This window comes from Varanus komodoensis, unplaced genomic scaffold, assembly GCF_004798865.1.
Source record: "Varanus komodoensis strain SLA01 unplaced genomic scaffold, ASM479886v1 scaffold21, whole genome shotgun sequence".
Taxonomy (NCBI): domain Eukaryota; kingdom Metazoa; phylum Chordata; class Lepidosauria; order Squamata; family Varanidae; genus Varanus; species Varanus komodoensis.
In genome coordinates, this window is record NW_025335589.1 from 19150961 (window position 1) to 19172250 (window position 21290).

At 39.9% G+C, this 21290-nt stretch overlaps 1 protein-coding gene across 4 annotated transcripts in view; it reads right to left on the reverse strand.

Annotated features, from left to right (window-relative positions):
* Positions 1–791: 791 nt before the first annotated feature.
* LOC123023708 (vascular endothelial growth factor C-like) overlaps positions 792–21290 on the reverse strand; it is a 63029-nt gene continuing 42530 nt past the window's right edge. For all 4 annotated transcript variants that reach the window (XM_044430641.1, XM_044430640.1, XM_044430639.1 and 1 more), the window contains 4 exons: positions 17026–17177; positions 12499–12608; positions 11873–12206; positions 792–3462 (listed from right to left, as the gene is read on the reverse strand). In XM_044430641.1, the coding sequence (XP_044286576.1) occupies positions 3348–3462; positions 11873–12206; positions 12499–12608; positions 17026–17177 (711 nt within the window). In that variant the 3' untranslated portion in view covers positions 792–3347. The remainder of the gene's footprint in view (positions 3463–11872; positions 12207–12498; positions 12609–17025; positions 17178–21290) is intronic.

Below are 21290 nucleotides of genomic sequence, written 5' to 3' on the forward strand. Positions count from 1 at the left end.
ATGCAGAAGAGTTAGCTTGCTGAGTTAGTTTGGCTATCACTGCAGTAGTCTGCAAAAGATTCTTAATCAGTTATCTCCTGCTGCCCAGTAGTTGCTCTTCAGAAGTTTCTTTGCCCCTCTCACCATTAAAGAGATCCATGCTCTTCTGCTGATGTGATTGTTACTCCTGAAGAGGGCGGATGCATCTTAGTCTTTTGCATCAGCTTCCTTGATGGACCCTTCTAGAAGATCAGCCTACTTAGACAGTCTGGCCCCATGGTAGCATTTTTCTCAGTTTCCCAGACACTGTCAAACTCCTTCACCATTTTAAGGTGTGTATCCAAGGGAGTAGGGGAATCCCTCCAGCTCCCAGGAACTCCTAAGCAAGTGCTTCAGTCTGTAGCTCTGGTGTCTGTCTACACAACGTAAGCTGTATGCAGAGGAATGGTTTTCCAGTCCTTTCCCAGCAGTTTCTCACACATTATATATGGAGGGAGAGAGATAGAGAGAATTCCTAAAATTCCTATATTTAGCTTCATGTTTCTTCTGGTTTTGTATGGACAATCTCTAATTTTGGCATTACTGCATTTGTAGTTTGCCCGTATTTGTTTACACACCTTTGTCTTAAAGTAATCCATGTGAAAGCAGTTACATGTTTGAAGACAGCATAGTACTTTTTAAAAGAATGCCATGGTCTATACTACTGCATATCTACAACAAAAAAAGGACGGGAACAGATGGAATAGAGAGTAAGATTTGAATTCCCAACTGCAACATTAGTTAGTAACTTTTTAAAAAATCAGGAGCTATAATTGAATTAGGGCACAGATTTATTAAGGGAAGATCACAGAAATTAATCTGACCCTCTACAATGGGAATTTGAGAACTGATTATTTTCTTCCCTTTGGCAAAAGCTGTAGCAGAACCACTTTTGCTGTCAATAGTTTACAGATTTTAGAAAAATAATTTCCTGCCAAAGCAGTAAAGTCTCAGATGCTCCCATGGATATTTTAAAAACCACATCTTCCTATTTATAGACATTTATGTAGCAAGATTTAAAGGAACAGTACAAAGAAGCAAACCAGAAATATAAATGTTATCTGCATTCATGTGTGCAAATGTATTATCAAAAGGAAACTGACAAAATATTTCAAATATTCAAGTACGTGATTTCAAGAAAGAGTAAAACAAGAACAGAAAACTGCAGCAAGAGTGAACTGTAGAGCTATGCAGTGATCTTTACAAGGTTTAAACATCTTTACATAATAAATAATCCTTAAATAATGTTGGATTTTTTGCAGCCATTCCTAAAATCAGGAAACTACGAGGAGAAAATATGTAAAAGAGAATGATGTAAGCACCTCTGTGATAAAGTTATGTATACCAGTTGTTAAGGAGTCTTCTCATACATGTCCCACATAAAAAGATGGTGCTACCAGAGCACACAAGAGAGGAAAGTATAAGCACTTGATTCTGACTGACAGTCTCCTATATCTGATTGACAGCTTCCACATGTGCATGGAACTCCTACAACCTTGGACTTTCCTATTTATCAGTGGTGGGTGGGAATGACATGCAGAGCTTCCCCCTTTAGTGAAGTTAATTGGGAAGCCCACTGTCCCCAAAAATAAGAGCAATTGTGGATAACATTGAAGATGCGTGGAGACTTTTTTGGAAAAAGTTTTACCTGTACAGTTTACTACTGAGTGGCCATAGTTTTATAGGATGAACTAGATTTTGAGTGACATCCTGGTTGGATTCAAACAATCATGAGGAAGCAAAGCCACCGTGGCCTTTTTTCCCTGCACCTGTGCATGTAGGGTGCAAACCATCTGATTTGCCTAATTATCCTTGTAGTGCATGGCTTGCTGTGCTGTTGAACTTGGTAAGATGTGTGAGACATGACTTTGAAATCATTCCCAAACCCATGACTTGATGTAGGGTTCTGAGATGGTTTTAAAAGCCTCGCTTTGCCAGGATCAGATGGTATAGCAAGCTGTGTGCCATGAAGGTAATTAGGCAATGATGAGCCACTCACCCAGCACACACAATTCTTAGGATTGTCCAAACCTGGCCATATGACTAGCTCAAAGTCCTGAAAATTTATTGGAGGCTAGCTCAGGGCAAAACTGTGGTGCAGCTAGGAGGATTCTGAGGGTGGTCTTTGACATGAGTGGTGCTACAGATGCTCTGTCATTAGCCAATCTTGATGTTACTGAAACAGGGAGTTTCCAGGACTGGCTGTGCAGCAAGCTGCTCAGCTAGCCCAGAACTGAGCTGAAGGGCACGAAAGAGGGCTCACCTTCCTTCCCATGGTACGTTAGTTCAGTGGAGGATGTGCAGTGACTTGTGTAATTGCATCTGCTGTAGAAAAGGAGGGGGAAGATTTTAGGATTGGCTGCTGGGATAGTGGAGCGGGGAACTAAGTACATTCCTTCCTCTTAGACTCCGAGTTATGTTTTTCTTGTTGAAGTATGCGCTTGTATGTGGAAAGAAACTGACCCATTTTCTCTTTGCTTTCATCATTGTCAGGGCTCTTAAATGTTACATGTTCTGCTCCTACAGGAGTGGATTGCACAGGTATAGCCCTCTTTGGAAGGGGTGTGGTTGTGATGTTTTAAAACTACCATTCTGCACTGCCAGAGTCCATTGTGTGTGTATTTGGCCTGTCACACCAGGGCCAGTAATTTTGTTCTTAGAGGCAATGACAATGGCATATGCATCCTGTCTAGCGTAAGGCTAAATTGCTTTATTGGCCACAGTCTTAATTTCTTTATATGCTGAATAACATCAATATATATTGTTCCCTTAGGTATTCTTCTGATTAGCTAATTATTTATTTTTATTAGATAGGAAACTTAGTTCAGGATCCCAGAATGATACTTTCAATTACCATTTTTATGAATTGCTGCTATATAGATTACGTAACAGGATATAACTCTGAACAGCATCAAACACTTCAAAAGCATATAATACAATTTCATTTTATTTAAAACATACTTTGCACGATATAAAAATATTGATCACAGTGAGATTTAACAATTGTTACTGCTATAAACAAGAATGCAGTACAATATTTTTAATGGAAATAAATTATATAGTTATTATCTTTTTTAAAAAAATCACAAGGAAGAACACCTAGGCTGTTTGGTCATTGGCAAATCAAGTCCTCAGTGAGTTCTTTATAATGAAAAATATCCCAGTTTTCTCTAGTTTTGCTTTCCATGTGTCTCAGAGCACAAGTAAGTCTGCTTCTGGTAATCCTATAATTAGGATTTTGGATCTTCTGCACAGTAAATCCAAAATATTAGCAGTCTTAAAATAATAAACAGGAAAAATGTACACCAAATTGTCAGATGGTATCTTCTCTAATTGATAAGTGGTCTTTTCCAATATGTGGGTACACAACGACACACCTCTTCACTGTAATAATATCCAGGATCACAGCGTTTCGTTCGAACTGTACATGGTGGTCTGTAGCAACTGAGAGAAGATGGACAAAACAAGTGTTGAAAAATTTCAAAACTTACATGAGAAATTATTCTGACAATTCTAAGACAGCAGTGTGCTCTTAAAAAGCTGAAGGATACTGGAAATTACTGGTGCATCTCTGGTGATTTACAATAGATTGGCCAGAATTTCATGCTTCCCATCGCTTAACCATAGTAGCAAAAAAGAAAAGGTGCTTCCACCCTGGCTTAGTCTGCTGAAATGAAGAATGCTTGGGGGAAAATAGAAGCAGGGTTTGGGGTCAAAGAGCAGTGAGCTCATTTCTGATACAGAAAAATTTCTCAGCTGAGCTTCTGTTTGAAGATACCTTGTTCCTTAATTCTAATTGCAAATAAGGGCTCTAGGCCAGTACTTTTTAAATTGTATTTTAGGATTCTAGCAATAAACCCTAAAACATATCCTGTATGCCTGAAATCTGTCCAGACATGCCCTAAGAGAACTGGACATTATGTGCATAGTTGCAACTTCTCTCTTCCTGCCACAGCCCCCTTCTCTTTTACAGACCTATTTCTGCTGCGGCAATGTTTATTTTTGTTGGCGAGTGTGAGTTTGGGTTTTGGTACTTGGTGTTATGCAAGAGTCTGTTTACCTTAGCATACAACCCCCTGTTATTTTAGTAGTTAAAACCACCTTTTTGAAATAATGAATGAAAGCAGAAGTGAAAGTGAAGCAACTTTGGAAGTGTGAGCAATAGTATGTGCTTTACTTGCAAGTACCAGGCCATCAGGCATCTCTTTGCAGATAACAGTACGCGTGGATCTTCATTTTTGTTATGGATGTTTGGAAAGACAGATACAAGATGTCACATTGTGCTATGTTCACATGCAGAGGAAGTATATCACTGAATGGCAATCACTGGGATCGGTGGTGAGAGAGGGAATTCTATTCTGTTCATGCCCTGCTTGTGTGTTTTCTGGAACAATTTGGTTTGGCCACTGTGAGAATGAGGGTGCTGGATTAGAAAGACCATTGACCTGATTCAGCAGTGCTTTCCATTCCCCACAGCAGGTTTCTACTTTTATGACAAATGAAGATGGATGCTGTGGGCAAGCAGTATGCGACTGCTTCAATAAATTGTGCAGAAAAGTAATTACTTTCCTATGCACATGTGTGCACACACACACAGAGTTAGATCCAGATTTACTTGTGCTCATCCAATTAAAAAATTGGGACACATTTCTTGTGGGCTAACAAGACCCATAAATTTCAGTGGGATAATTCTAAGCATGAATAAGTCAGGATCCAACCATAATAATGTGTAACTATAATTTGAACAACTGACTCTAAGCAAGTTCAAATTCAGGTCAATGACTCCAACTAATTGCAAACACTTACGAAATTATTGCATCTATATCCTTTCTTTCCTCAAGATGTTCAAGGTGCTATGCATCTCCCTGAGCCTTGTTTTGTCTTCTTTTGTTATTTTGTATGGTAGTTACTGGCCAAAGATCATCCAATGAGTTTTATGATTGACAGCAAAATTGCATGTTACCTTAGCTTCACAATGTACTCATAAGTACATGTGCCCCCCCTTCCCGCCACAAATTACTTGCACCTCAACCCACCACTCCAAACAGGAATCCTTTGTCCTATGCTTATCTTAATCCAGATAAGGCTCTCTGAACCTGCAATTTATACTTCCCAAAGAGTTTGCACCGAAATGAACAGAACCTTTTTGGCAATGCCAATAGATGTGGTGGCTAATCAAGACCGGGACCTTAAGCCATGGCAAATGCCTTAAACAAAGGTTCTGATGTGGACTGGACCCACACCCCACACTGGCAATTTGTGGTTGAAACTGCCCTACACTCAAGGCCAGAACTATGCAGCTATGGTAATATATAGTTTATCTCCGAGTATACAGTTTAACAGGGGCTCATCAGTTCTAGGCAAACAACCTATCCATTCTACCACAATGGCTCTTTCAGAATCAAAATAAATGGGCACTTTCCATAGTTAAGTATTATTAATAAAGTGACTGTGTTTTAAATTGTACAGATCTACGTAAATCTGTTTGAGGTGTTTAATGAATAAGTTTAAATAGATTCATAAACTATACAATGAACAAAAATCCAAAGTATGAGAAACCTATGTAGATATCTAATAATGTAATTTTTCTACTGTTACTATATACTATTCTGAGGATGCAATCCAATACTCTCCACCTTAGAGGCATGTAAGCCGCTCAACTTGGAGGCTTAAACGTGTCCAATGCAATATTTGGCTCCTCATCCCATGCATTTTCTTTATATGGCCATTTTTCTCCAGCTGGCTTAGTATGGCGGCAGGGAGGCTGAGGTGCAAACAGGGTTTAGCACAGTGTTGCCCCCAGCCTGCCTCACCTCCCAACATGTTCCTTTTCTGTCCTCTCTGAGGCCTGGTTGCAACCTTGGGAAGGCAGCTGGCCCGTTTTGCTTCTGTGCTGGCTGTGAGAGAGGCATGGCAGGGACTTGGCTTTTGTTGTTCCAGCCCCCAAAACACAGGACCTTGGAGCTGGAGCTCTGCATGATCCTATGACTCTCCCAGACAATGCTAGGAAGCCAACCAATTATATAGCCACAGTGAGCCATTCTACAAATCAGAATTACTCTCATTTGTAAAACATTTGCCAACAATTTCTCTTGGAAACAGTCTAATTTTGAAACATGGCCGTGAGCCTGTACAGAGAACACACTTTTGCCCATACACAGTTCGTATTACATCAGTGGGAGCAATATGCATGTTTGAGCTTACATATATGACAGCTTGAAAAGGCGATGAAAAGAAAGTAATAATTTATAGTCCTTCAGTCGAGAAAGTAATCAAATATTTTACTAGCAAACACTTCATGCTTACAAGATAAATATTTTGCATCAGTAGATAGTTTGTTTCTACAAGGATTGCAGCACAAAAGCTATAAACAAGTATGTCATAGCATGATAATTTCTTACGGTTGTTTTTAAAACAGGTTGACCTAACATAACCTCATACTGACAATGCCAAATAGCCTCTGGTGTATAATGTAGACAAAGTATTAGTCTTTGGCTTTTCAAATGCTGGCGGTGAGTCAAAAGCAAAAAGTGTATGTTTCAAGTTTCAAAACAGCTATATTTTTAATTAGTTGTTAAATTTGTCTCACTGTTTTTATTAAACATAGTATAGCAATGCTCTATTGACATTCCTCCTGATTAATAGTGCACTTACATATTCCAGGTTAGAAATAAGTTATTAAAAGTACAGGCCTTCAAAAGCACATTTGTGGAGGGGAATGGGAGAAGAATACTAAGACAAGAAGACAGTTGCTCACCATACCCATTCCTTTTTCTGGTCCAATCTGATTTAAAACTCAAAAGCCAGATCTCCTAAATTTCATTGGGACACCTGGCTCTGGGGACAGCCATCACAGCCTGCTTCTTTAACTAGAAATGTCTTGCTCTGGCTGCAGCAGGCCTTGTATTGAGGTGAAAACAGGCTTGAAGAAAGTATATGTGCTCTTTAGAACACATGGTTTCCAAGGCAAAATCCTCTGCCTGAGGTTTTTTCTTTGTTTCTTTATTGCAGGGGCATTTATGGTCTCTTTTAAAAAACTCTTTTTTGGGAGGCAACATGAAGGCAGTGTGCATCTTACAGATCTTGCTCCCTGCAAATTATGTTTGTAGTTGTGGCTTAAAAGCTCACATAAAGCAAACAAAACAAATGATCGATTTTCTCTGATATGTAGGAAATCCTTTCTGGTACATCTCTGCCCACCCTCCCTTTTCCCTTCTAATGAGTCTGCTTGTGGGGCACCTATTTCACTTACACAATAATAGAATCATTTTTAGCTTTTTCCCCTGGAGCAATTCTTTTTTGGTTATTGATCTCTATTTTAATAGCACAGGATACTGTTCTTAGAAGTTATTTAGTATGTCACAAATGCCAGGGTGTTGCTTTGAGTACCATTTTTCTTGATAGAAAGTTAGAGGAGAGATGAATATATACTGCATGTATGTATGTGTGTGTGTGTATATACACACACATCCACACATACACAACTATATATGTTCTGTGTGCAGACAGATCATCACATATTATGCTCACATATAAATATAAAGCATTGTAACATATGGTGAAATCTTATTGTTATAGGTCTGTTGTAATGTCCAAACCCAGTTCTGGAGTTCCTGCATGGTAGGGTTTGTCTTCTGAAACCACAGAGAGAATCAACAGTCTGTTCTAAAGTTCCCACACTTCACTATGGCTTCTCCAGTCATCCAGACCCAGGACTGCCAGTTTACCATTGTTGGTATGGAAACCTCATAGGGTCCTCTAGCAAGAGCAGAGATGTCATTGCTCACCTAGTCCCACTGGTCAAGCTAGATGTCCTTCTCCCTTACATTTGGAAGACGTAATGAAAATACATGGAGGGAAAAGATGAAGGGAATCACAGTGACACTGTTCATTTTGACTCAATAAAAATCTCTGGGGTCTGGCATAGGTGTGAAGCACTGCAGACTCGCAGGTGCACTTGCGGGGAAGTTGGGAGAGGGGACCTGCCACAGGACCACAGAGGATCAATTAGAAGGCTGCTGTGTTCCATAGTCAAGAATATGGAAAAGGTGGGGATTTGGCTTATGGGACTGCCGAGATACGTGGTGAGGCCATGAGGATGGAGCAGGGAATGCAGAAACCATGATGCCATCCATGTGATCATCTGAGCACTGAGCCTGGGCAAAAATCCATGCACTGCAGAAACACTGCAGGGTTATTTGCTGTTTCGTGCAAGCCCAGTTTATGTTTACATGCAGCAAGTAATCTATGTGTAGAATTGTTAAACATGAAAATCACAATGTATTGCCCTTCCACCCCATCTTTGAGCAAGGCAGGGTGGTTTAAAAAGCAAAAAACAAAAACCTTTTTGAGAAAAACCATGGAATACCCAGTGAAAACCTAACAATGAACCACAGCCATGAATGGGGAAAGGATACAAAGATGAATCCATGAAGGCAGTATTTTTCTTACTTGTGGCTTGTGACAACAAATTATAGCTTATGCTGACAGAAGTCAGGATGTTTACTCCTAGAAACAGGCAAAACTGGGAGAACCTATTGCATGTTATTCTAACCTCCAAGCAAAAGCAGTGGAAGAAGCAAGAGTAACTGTAGTACTAACAGCACTCTTCTTGATAAATTAGGGGACTTACCAGGGTAAATGTCTACAGGAAGAATTAGTAAGAAAGCATTTAAGAACATTTCATGTGGATGCCTCTCTGCTAGGAAAATATCAGGAGGAACTGAGTTGAGCTGTCAGTCTTAAAAAAAAGCATTACTGTAGTCATCCCTCAGGAATATCTGTCACTATCTTATCACATAAAACTAAGTGAACCCAGTAGCTACTTTCATTGGGATTAATCAGGAAGATGTGCCATACTTGTTTGTACACAGAACTACATCTTATTGTGTTCCTCATGGGATGATCCCATTCAGTAAATTTGTTTGGAATTTTATATTTATTTGCTAGATTTATATCCTGCCTTTTCTCCAAGGAGCCAAGGCAGCATGCAAGAGCTTCTTCTCAACAACCTAATGAAGTAGGTTAGACTAAGAATCAGTGACAGGCAGAATGGGAGTAGAAGATTCCAGGTCCCCACAGCGCTAGTCCAACCTTCTAACTACTACACCATATTGGGAAGTTCCTGCCTTGTTCTTGTGTCTATATGAAAATAGTCACAATGGAAATAGCTACACATCCTGCAAAGAGGAATGATGGACAGTGTTTACGCAATGTTCATTTGAAACAACTCTGTGGGACCTGATGAACTGATCGTATTTAAAGCATCAGTTGCTCCCTTATTGTGGCTCATTTCTCAGCACAAACAATACAGGAGTAAGGAGCAACAATGTCCTAATAAGGGCTTTAGTCAATAGAAGTAACTTAGCTAAAATCAGCAATATGAAATTAGATTTAAAATTTAGTAGATTATTTGGGTTTTTAAGTGTGGCTAATCATGGTACAGACGAATCCATGTTTAATATGACCAGAAAATAGATTTGGAGCTGGATATTGTATTCTGCAAAAAAAAAAAAAAAAAAGGACATTCTGTGTTTATAACAAGATTATATTACAACTATTTTTGACAAATCAACACAGCTATGAGGAAATCAGTAAAGAATGGGGAAGACACAGAAGCTATAATCATCATGGGCTGACTTGCCACATCTTGTGCAAATTTTTCTGTATAACCTGTCACACTGGATTGACTTATTTGGATAATATACACAAATCAGAATCTCAAGTTGCCTCATGCCTGTTAAAAATTGAAAACATAACCATTTAGCATAGACATAATCCTGGTATATATTAAAAATTATGCTAAGAGGAAAAATAATCCATGATGAGTTAATTGCTCGGCTTTGGGTTCATCCTGTATTTTATTCCTATTAAATTTATCCACAGGAACTATTTAATGGTGGGGGTTTATGGAGGGGAAAAAACTGGCATTTTTGAAATAGGACGGCTATATTTTCCTCCTAGCGCCAGATAAACTAGTTAATAATACCTTTATTATTAATAACAATAGTGTGCACTTTTCCACGTACACTATCATTTTCAATTGAACTTATTCACACATGCATACCTGATGTCACTTGTATGTGTGAATGATGAATCAAACTCCCTCACTTCACATTGCTTGTAACTTTGCATTTCAGCAGTAAACAGGCAAATCAGCTTGCCAGTTTACCACAGATGAGTACATTTTTTTTCTGATGGAACTCCACATCCTTCTCTGTAGCCTGGAGGATCTTCCTGGCCTTGTGTTAAGTCCTGAAGAACCTCAGCAGTATGGCATCTCATTACTTTCAATGCAATAGGCACAAACCCATGAGAGTACTCGTAGGTGCTGGGTGTTAGGGTATTTTTATCTGTGATGTTACAGACAAGACTCCATTCTGCATTCACAATACCTATTCACAATATTAGCTAGAAAGAGAGTGACAGGCTCACTTTTGTTGTCGGTGTTGTTGTTCCCTTTTTTGTTACAATTCAGTGTCAATGTTGTTGTTCCCTTTTTTGTTACAATTGCAAATAAAATTTAAAAGACTTCACTGTCCGATGGTGGCAAGTACCAGGACTAGTCAAAATGTGTGGATTCCTGGTTATGAGTCACCAGGTATGGAAAAATCACAAACTGAAAATCCTGTGCTTTGCTTTCTTACCTGCCTTTCCAGTTATGCTGCTCCAGACTACTTCTGACATCACTGGCCCTTCCCTGCCTCTAGTCCTTTTAATCCTAATGGGCTTAAGGGATCTTAGTTGCTTATCCTGGCCAGAGGGAAGACCTTTGGGAGAGAATCATGCAAGAGCCTCTAAGATGTTGTCCCTTTGTGCCCAGGACAACATTATGAAAGGCAGTCATGTGGCTTTTCATTTAGCTTTAGAGACAGTAGTTCTCTATAATGCAAAGTAAACTAGCCGTTATGATAGCCTGTGGGAATCAGGTTTGTGATTAGTGGAGCAATACTTGCATTTGTTCCCTTCTATCCTAACAGGCAAATGGCTTGATAGTGAACATCAAACTAGTTATCAAGGCCAAAAGAGACATTACTTTGAGTCTGTATTTAGCAGCTACATCTTCCTACTTTTTATGTAGAGTGTGTTCAGGGCCCCAATCCACTCCCTGAGTTTGCACATGGTTTTTAAGAGCAAAGCAGGCTGTGCTATAAACTCAACATAGACATTGGCGGTTGAAAAAGATCTTGGATCAAATTATGTGTGACATGCCTTTGGACTTAATTTTCTTTTGGTTTTATGAAATTTTATCTACTTGATGTTTGTAGTCTATTTCACACAACAGATCCTTGCATAAAGGAGGACTTCCAGCATGCTAATTAAAAATCCTTGAATTTATTGCATCACAATTGTATGTATTTTAGAAAACAAATTTTTGTTTGTTTAACTGTTGATTTAGGCAAGCTCTCTCTGGTTTGCTACAACCCTATGTACCTAATACTGGCTTATGTAAATCAACTGCTTTATTAGACTATAGAATCAAGACCACAAAATGGATAATTGAAATGCTATGCTAAAAGATGTGTGTCAAACACTCCCATCAATTACATTTAAGAATTGGTATAATATTCCCAAATATGGATTACTCAGGCAATCAAAGCAAACATGCCCTGTAAATAGAACAAACACCATTTTCTGGTTAGGCCATTATGTATGACAACTGAGATGTTTTACTTGCAGTTAGTAAAACACTTTGCACACAGTTTCAACATGATAAGCATCAGACTTACCTGTCAGGAATCAAGTATTAGCATGATTAGCAAACTTAAGAAATGTGAGAAACTATAACCAGTGCCCTTTAGCAGCACAAAAGAGAAGCTGCAGGACCATGAAGAAATTTCTGTTCTTTGCTTACCTGCATGTCTGGTAGTGAAATCTTTTTCCTTTCAAGAAACATTTGTTTGGTGATTCTACACATTCACAAATGCACTTTGCAGGATTTAGTGGCTGATGTTTAGGACATGTTCTTTTACATACACATTGGCACTTTTCTTCATCAAAATTCTTGTTGGGTCCACATGAACTAGGCAGCAGTTTATTTTTACATGTACATTGGCATGATGTTCTGTCTAATTCTTTGTGGAGTCCACAGCTGGAAGGCCTTACTCCCCCTTTGCAGACACACTGACAGGTTTCTTCATCAAGCTCCTTATTAGGTCCACAGATGTCATGGTATCCTTCAGTTGTGTCTATAAGCATAGCAAGAATTGAAAAAAAATAATTCTGCTCTAGCATTGCAAAAAGAAGTGGAAGAAATGGTTGCTAATTTCATATTTTACTCATAAGCTAGTGAACTATATCCTACATCAATGCTTGAATCAATGAATTTGTGATCTTACAATGTGGGGTGAAGAAACAATTAACTGTGCCATATTCCTTAAACCAGGGTTAAAGAGCTCTTAATTATGGGAAGTTTATGCTGATTCCTTTTATTTTGCATTAAAGAAAAGCAAAAGCATGTTGTCCTCTAAACTTGCTTACCAATATCCCCAGGATAAGAAGAGAAACTGAAGTCGTGGTGTGCGAGACATCTGCAAATGTGATTATTCCAAATATGATTTCTTGGACAAGTTTTGTTTGCCACATGACACCTATTGGGGAAAAGATGTTTTATTACAATGCATGAAGACAATTGCTTCTGTACAGTATATATATCACAGATCCATAGTAGACCAATGCAACCTTAGAGGTCTTTGCCCTAGTCCTATTTTATTCATTCTGTTCAGTGCCAAGCATAGGTATGATTGGGCACCAGCCAAAGACTCCATCTATACTGACTGACAAAAGCCCCTGGAACTTGTTCCTCCTTTTCACCATTTCAACTTCCCTGTTCACCTGCCTTTCATCTTGTCCCAGACAACAGTGATGGTGGGGAGCAGCAGCAGGAAATGGAGCTGCTTAAGTGCTGTCTAGTTGTCTCCTTGTCAAGCAAGCAAGTGGTAGCAGCAATGACAAAGAGAATGAGGAACAATAACAAGTGATGACAGTGATGGTAAGAAGATAAATTCACTGAGTGGAGGAGCTCTTTAAGGGTACCTTGCCCAAGGGCCCTCAAAAACCTGGAGGAAGCACTAATTCTGGTACAGATTACTTTGCAAATCTGGACAATGCTGCTATAAAGCTTACTAGGCTATGGGATCTAATTTAATATAAGCCAGAATACATAACACTGCACAGGTGGAACTTTAGTTCATTAGACAATGAAAACACGATACTTTGCTTTACTAAAGGGTTCCAACTGAAAAAATAGATTTATAACAACCACTTAGAAAAGGCTAAAATTATGGTTCTGTATCCCACCCTTAAACAGACTGTCAGAGTAATGAAGTTGAGCTCTTGTGTCGAGCTTTCAAATCCAGAGAAACATGTGCAGAGCAGTACATTATATTGCTGCATAGGGTGCCAGACTGAGTTATGGTTGTATGTTCCACTGTTCATAATGTAAATCTAAATTTCCTTTATCAAAACCACTAAGCAGTTAAAAACAACTAAGCCTGAAATCCTATACACACCTGGGAGTAAATCCCACCAATGGGTATTATTTTAATAAGACATGTATAGAATTGTACTGTAAAATATCTATGTTGAGGAAGAACGGGAAAGACATTAAAAGCTGGACAAGCCAGACAAACAGAATTCAAGTCTTCATACACTACAGAACTACACAAAATATTTTCACACTTTAGAAACTAGATTGATTAGTGCAAAAGAGCTGAAAACCCTTTGCCATCCATGTACACTCACCTAGGTGTAAGCCCGACTGAATTCTGTGGGACTTTCTTTGGAGCAAACATGAAGAAGACGGACAGTAAACGTTTCAAAATGAAATATTAATTTCTGGTTGGAACCCAGGATGATTAATGCTAGAATTTCAAGCTTCCTCTAGTGAATTAATGGATATCTAAAATTGTATGGCCAACTCAGAGAAATGGCAGAGGAAACTGCTGTAATGCCACCTTTTACTGGGGCAAAAGAAAAAGTTTACATTTTAACAATACCTGGCCACATTCTAGGAAGAGGTTGCACTTATTTGTTAGCATATCACAGTCACAATCAACCTATTACATGAACCTACTACAAAGTGCTGCCATGACAATAGTGTGCAGGAGGAACATTTAGAAATGGCAAATCCCCACTGCTTGTATGGCCCAAGCTGAGAGCCAGGTAGCAATAGGAAATTTCCACTGCAGTCTTTCCTCTAATTACTTAGGGGTTAATTAACCATCAGAATTTGTGTAGAACCTTGTACTCACCTATTTAGGGAAACAGTTAAATTCTACGATCCTTATTATTTATTCATTTATTTTTTTCAACTTAGAAACATAGAAACAGAGCGAGTCAGAAGGGGCCTCCCGGGCCATCTAGTCTGACCTCCGGCACCAGCCGGCTCCGCTCATGACATGCCCACCATGTGCATGTCCAGCCTATCCTTGAACTCTCGCACCGATGGGGCCTCAATGACCTCTCGAGGAAGCCCATTTCACACCCTTGGGGTCCTAACTGTCAGGAAGTGCTTCCTGGCATTCAAATGGAACCTTGGCTCCCTGAGCTTTGCTGCATTGGAGCGCGTCCTGACTTCCTCTGCAGGGGAGAACAGGTCTGTACCCATCTCCGTGTGACATCCCCTCACATACCTGTATGTCACCAACATATCCCCTCTGAGTCTCCTCTTCTCCAGGCTGAAGAGACCCAGTTCCCTCAGTCTTGCCTCATACCCCATCCCCTGCAAACCGGCCACCAACCTTGTGGCCCTACGCTGCACTGACTCTAACCTGGCTATATCCTTTCTGTAATGAGGGGCCCAAAACTGTGCAAGATACACCAGTTGCGGGTGCATCAAGAGTCGTATAAAGTGGTAGTAATACCTCTCTTGATCTAGAAGCCACACTTCTGGCTATGCAACCAAGGGTGGCATTCGCCCTCTTGACCACCACATCACACTGCTAACCCATGTTTAGCCTGCAGTCAATCAGTACCCCGAGGTTCCTTTCACAAGTGCTGCTCTCCAGCCGCTTGTCACCTAACCTGTACTTATGACAGCTATTCCTATGCCCCACGTGCAAGACCTTGCACTTATCCATATTGAATGCCATCCTGTTGTCTCCTGCCTACTTCCATAGTCTGTCCAGATCCTTTGGGATCTGAAGAACCTGCTCCTCAGTTGTGGCCACTGCTCCAGTTTTAGGGTCGTCTGCAAATTTGATCAGCAGACAGTTCACCCCTTCTTCCATGTCATTAATGAAAAGATTAAATAGGATCGGCCCCAGGACAGAGCCCTGGGGGACCCTGCTTGTCACTGGCTGCCATCCCGATGGTTCCCCACTAATGGTTGCCTTCTGCTTTCGGTCAGTCAACCATGCCCTAATCCACCGGACAGTGCTTTGGTGTATCCCAAAACTCTTCAGTTTCTCCACCAGGATATCATGGGACACTTTGTCAAAGGCCTTGCTGAAATCCAGGTATACCACATCCACTGCATCCCCTCCATCTAGCCATCTCGAAACCTTGTCATAGAATTCCACAAGGTTTGTCTGGCAGGACCTGTTTTTGTGGAAGCCGTGTTGTGTGGCTGTCAGCCTCCCTTCCCTATCTAGCATCACTAGATCTCTCTCTATTATGAGCCTTTCCATTGTTTTTCCTACAATGGACGTAAGGCTAACAGGTCTGTAATTCCCCATGTCCCTTCTACTACCCTTTCTGAAAATTGGGACCACTGATGCCACCCTACAGTCCTCTGGACTTCACCCGTTCTCCACAAGGCCTCAAAAATGGAGGCCAGCGGGCATGAGAGAACCCCTGCCAACTCTCTAAGTACTCTCGGGTGTAACCCGTTAGGGCCTGGCGCCTTTGTAATGTCCAATGCCCTGAGGAGCCCTTGACTTCAAGGGGGGGTGACTCTAATCTGTGCCCCTAAGTCCCCAGCCTCATCTAATCTCCCATGCAGATATCCCCAGTCCTGCTTTGGGAAGAACACAGAGGCAAAATAGTCATTTAGCATCTGTGCCTGCTCCCTCATATCAGTCATTGGATCTCCTTATTTAGTGGTCCCACCACTTGTCTCCCCTTCCTCTTCCTATTTACATGCTGAAAGAAGCCCTTTTTGTTGCTCTTGATATTCTTGGCGAGTTTCAGCTCGTAATCAGCCTTAGCCTTGCAAAGAATCCTTCTGCAATGGGCCTCCTCCTCCCAGTATACCCTTTTGTCTATTTGCCCCAGTATCCATTTCCTATGGAGGTTCCCCTTTTGTCTAATCCCTCTAACCACCTCCTTTCGCATCTATGGCGGCACTTTCCTCCGCCTCCCCACCTTACTGACTAGAGGTATCATCAAGGCTTGCGCCTCCAAAACCTCCCTTTTGAGTGCCATCCACCCCTCCTCAACTAGTTTACCTTCCAGTAACCTATCCCAGGAGACTTTCCCCAGTCTGGCCTTCAGTTGGCCAAAGTTGGCCCTCTTGAAGTCCCAGCTTCTAGTGCTTGACCTGCTGCACGTCCCCAGTCCCCTGATCTCAAAGCAAAGGATGGAGTGATCACTTGCATCCAGAGTTCCCCTAATCTGTACTTCATCTATCAACTTATATTCCACTATACTAGTCAGAGGACTTATTTAATATTCTGCAAATATTAAATAAGGTAGTTGAATTGAAGATTATTCATAATTTGGACAGAGTTGGATTGAGCATTACCACTAAGTTTTCATATAAGTTTAAAATTAGATTTCCTGAAAGATTCTACTACAAATATGGAATGTTTGCAGATCTTCCATGATTCATACGAATGACAAACCATAGTTATAGTAATTTTGCCATTAAGGTCAGGATCTTGCTTTGCACATTTTTTTTCATTAAACAAATAACATAATAGATTCGTCTAAATGTCTTCTTCATGTTTGGGATCACTCCATTATAATCTAACATGAATAATTTACTTAGTTTTATTGTCAACACACAGAATAAGTTTAAACTGATTTTACATAGCATAGGGAGAATAAAGAGAACCTAATACTTACTGTGATTGTGTCACCGGCAAGGAACGTCTAATGATGGAATGAACTTGTCTGTAGACATCCAGTTTGGACATGCATCGGCAGGATGTATGGTTGGCGAAACTGATTGTTACAGGTTTCGGGCCATGAGACAGTGGTACGGTTATTTCAAACAACTGCACAAAAAGGAGGAGGAGAAACTGCTCAGATATATATCAGGACTGTACTAAATGCAAAAGTGATTGTGATGTTTCATTATGCAAAGTATTTTTCGGGATACTTCATAGGCTGATTTTTTTTTAACAGAGAAATCCTGAAAAAAGTCCATATATTCTCACAGCAAACTGTTTAAGCAGCTAATTGAAATGTGGATAGATGGGGTAAGTACCATAGTCAAGGTAACATGATACTTTTTACATGGGGTTTGGTCATAAAAAATAAAATATGTACATTCATATAGCACACCTGACTTTAACTATGACAATCTATGGCCAGTGAATAGTCCCGTTCAGAATTAATGCCAACAATTAATTGAATTGCAGCAATTCATTTATATGAGAGAAAGTAAAGGTGGCACTCCGGGGTTTGAACTGGACCCAGCTAGCTTCTGAATTACTGTTGTCTGTCTGCTCAAGCCTCTGGCCTTTCTACTTATCAAAATGAACAGAACCAGTCTCTGGATTGATAGGGCTGTGTGCAACAGTGCCATAAACAGTGCGCACTTTTTAGAGCTAATTTATATTATGTTCATATAAATAGGAGTAAGTAAAAGGGAAACAGAACTGTTGACTATCCATCATGGTAACAGTGCTGAAAAGGGTCTGGCTCTGTCCTTTTCTCAGTTGTGGATCAGAGGATGGACAATTTACTTAGCCCCATAAAATTAATGGGAGATACCTATCTATATGACCTCACCTTATTGTTGTATTCTGTAAGTACATTTGCCTGACATGGCAGCCCAGCCTGCAAATGTACAATGCAGAGTGAATAGTTCATGGCAAATGTAAACATTTTTCTGGACAGGGAAATATATGCAGATTTCAAGGCAGCATATTTCTCTATTGCCCCCTCCCCTCCCCTCCCCTCCCCTCCAATAAAAGAAAAGTAAAGCCAGGTAGGTTTTAAAATAGAGGAATAGAGGAAGGGGAGAGGAATAGAGATCTCTGCTTTCTGGGGTACCAAGAGGCTTGGAGAGGTGTACAAAAGGTGGAGAGAAATGAGAACTGTCAGGGCAATATCTTAAACCTAGAGGATCACACCACAAAGGGAAAGCCACCTTTTTGGGGAATAAAGCCCTTTGCTTTAACTCAGTGTTGCTTTAACTCAGCAACACTTTAACTCAGTGTTGCCAAGCATGCACAAGGCAATGTGTACACAGCCTTGGAAGATCAATGTCCATGGATGCTGCCTACAGCACTTTGACAGCAGACACAGCATCATCATCATCAAATTGTTATTATTACCATTATTATGTTTCTACCACCTGTAGCTGAAGCTCTCTGGGCAGTCCACAGCATTTAAGTCACCCATCCAGATTTTTGCCAGGATCTTCCAAGAACCAGCTTCTAAGATTAGGCAGGATCAGGCACTTCAGGCTATTTACTAGGACACTGGCCAGATGAGAATCCATATTATGGACTATGAACCTTTGCCCTCCACCCCACAACTGAAATGCATTTCTGCCTCTCCCTGAAAAATTTAAAAAGTGGATGAAGAGCCAGGGATGGTTGCTCCAAAGTGTTGCTTGGTCATCAGTGGCGTGACTGTCCCTGGGCAACATTACCAAGAGTGGCAAAGGTTTCTTTTCCTGCCCTGCCTGATGGCTCACTAGTTACTTATTGCAGCCCATTTCCCTGATTTGTATGACACAGCAATCCATTCTGGGTTTAACATGCTTTATAACAAGCCATAAGTTGTCAGGGTGGCTTGGTTCATATATTGAACCAAACTAATTTCTTCTTCTTCCCTACTTTAGAGTATAAGAGAACCACAAGAGCTGGGCTGGCTTTTCTTCACAGTGATGATTATGATAATATATAATCTAATATTCAATTTAATATTGGAATTTTTAGGACTTGTTCACACAAATATGTACATTACTTGATTTCTCCACACTATCGTACCTTTGATGACTTGCAGCTAAATGAGTGAATTCACTGAAAAGTAGCAATTCTGTCTGTGATATCCTATTTGTGACGGCTCAAGTACACATCCAAGTCATCACTGAATACTGCATAGGTCCAGGGATAAACATGCACCTGTGCCAACCAGCCTGAAATTCTGACAAAAATACTGTCTCTATGCAGTTTTAAATTCCTCACATGATTAGGTGTATATTCACAGAAAGTAACATTACTGGGCTGTGAAGGGTATTGATACCAGTTTATTTATTTATTTGTTTACTTAATTTGTTTGGAAGTTTACTAATCCCAGTAGAGAATACGACAGATAGTGCTGTCTTTGCAAGAGTTTACCAAGCATACTTCCTGCCTCTTAAATAAAGAGCCACAATGTATATTTTCCTTTGTAATAACTAATGATTTCATTGATTTTGCTACAGGTTGAAATATAGACTAAAATATAGATTTGCAACAAAGAAGGAACACATAGCACATTTGAATGCAACTGTGTAATAAAACAAGTATGCCAACCATTTGAGGAATCAGATATACAGCCCTTTGCACATTTATTTGACTACCTGGATCTGCCTAAGGTGACAATATAATCGGCAACGGTAGCAAAAACTCAAAGAACAAATACTAGCATAAAATAAAAATTACAACTGACAAGTGCAGCTGCAATGCAGTCTGCTAAGTCATAATTAGGCAAAAGCCAGCGTAAAGTAGTCTGTTTTCAGGACCTTCATGAAGGCCTGCAGTGATGGGGTCTGAAGACCCTTGGAGGAAAACTTCTTTCACAGGGGCCTCTCTTGCTGATCTTAAAGTACACATAGGCCGATATGTTACTTCTTGTGCTATGCTTCCATCTTTCTCTGTCCCTCAGTTCTGCTTCCTATATGCAAGAGTAAGAAGTACATGAATGGTTTTGAAAGGGCTACTGTAGTGTGGTGGCTGAGATCTCATCTTTGCCATGAATTTAATTGGCAACTTTAGAAAACTACACTTTTCAGCCATTCATGCATCTGCAGCATGGAAATAATGCTAACCTTCGTTATAGGTCTAGTGAAAGAATAAGATAATATATGCAAAGTAGTTCAAAATATATAGTAGCCTGCTTATTGTTATTACTGTTTGTGTGAGGCTTTGCTAGAGGTACTGCATCAGCTTACCTATATCTCATTAATATTGCCTCTGTTAAAAAAAGCAAACGTTTAATTCCATATGGAATTGCTTCATGGCCAAATAACTCAGTGGTCATGCATTTACTAGCATTCATTTCTAACTAATAACACAGAAGCCTAGCATTGTCAACTTATAGTGAACATGGAGTCTTATGCTTGCTTTTGTGGAAAATATATCCGATTACATTCAATGGGATATAATTCTGCCAGAAAGCATGCACAGGAGTGCAGCTTTAGAAGACACTGTACAGTGCAATCCTATGCATAGTGAGAAGTAAGCCTGGCTTGAGCTCAATGGGATTTCCAGCAATGCAGTCTCATTAGTTCTGAGTGTGCTGCTACTACTACTGCTAATAAAGGTGGGATGAATATTGCTGCAAGTGGTGTCAACAAAACATAAGTTAATTGTAATAAAATTCTACTGGAATCACTGCAGTAATTTATTTATTAAATTACTTACTAACTACTCAATCATAATTATCAATGTCTGTAATTCAATCAATCATGTTAATTCATCCTGTAAACACTCTTCTTCACACGGTTTGCATGTAAAATGCTTTGAAACCAATTTGTTGAAATTATTGCTACCTTTTAACATTTGATGATTACTTGATGACTAATATAGAAAGGAATTTTTTAAACAGGCCAACAAGTTGTATTTAAGCAGTGAGATTTTGTAGTGAGACATTGTTTCACCATTACTCTTAATTATATTTTGATTATGACTGCTGCCAAAACAGAACAAAAGCAGGCAGTGTGGAATTCTTTATTTAAAGATGCACATCTCTTCCCATATCCAGAAATAAATTTGCTTTTAGTGCTGTGTATAGTAAGGCTTTGTATAGAGGTTTGTAATCTCATGAATTGTTTGTATACATGGCATTTCCAAATGTTTGCTTTTCATCTGGATAGGCTGATACTACTGAATGTGGCAAGGGGCATTATTTACTCTTGATTAGACAGAAGAAATCATGTTGGCCAGGGAATG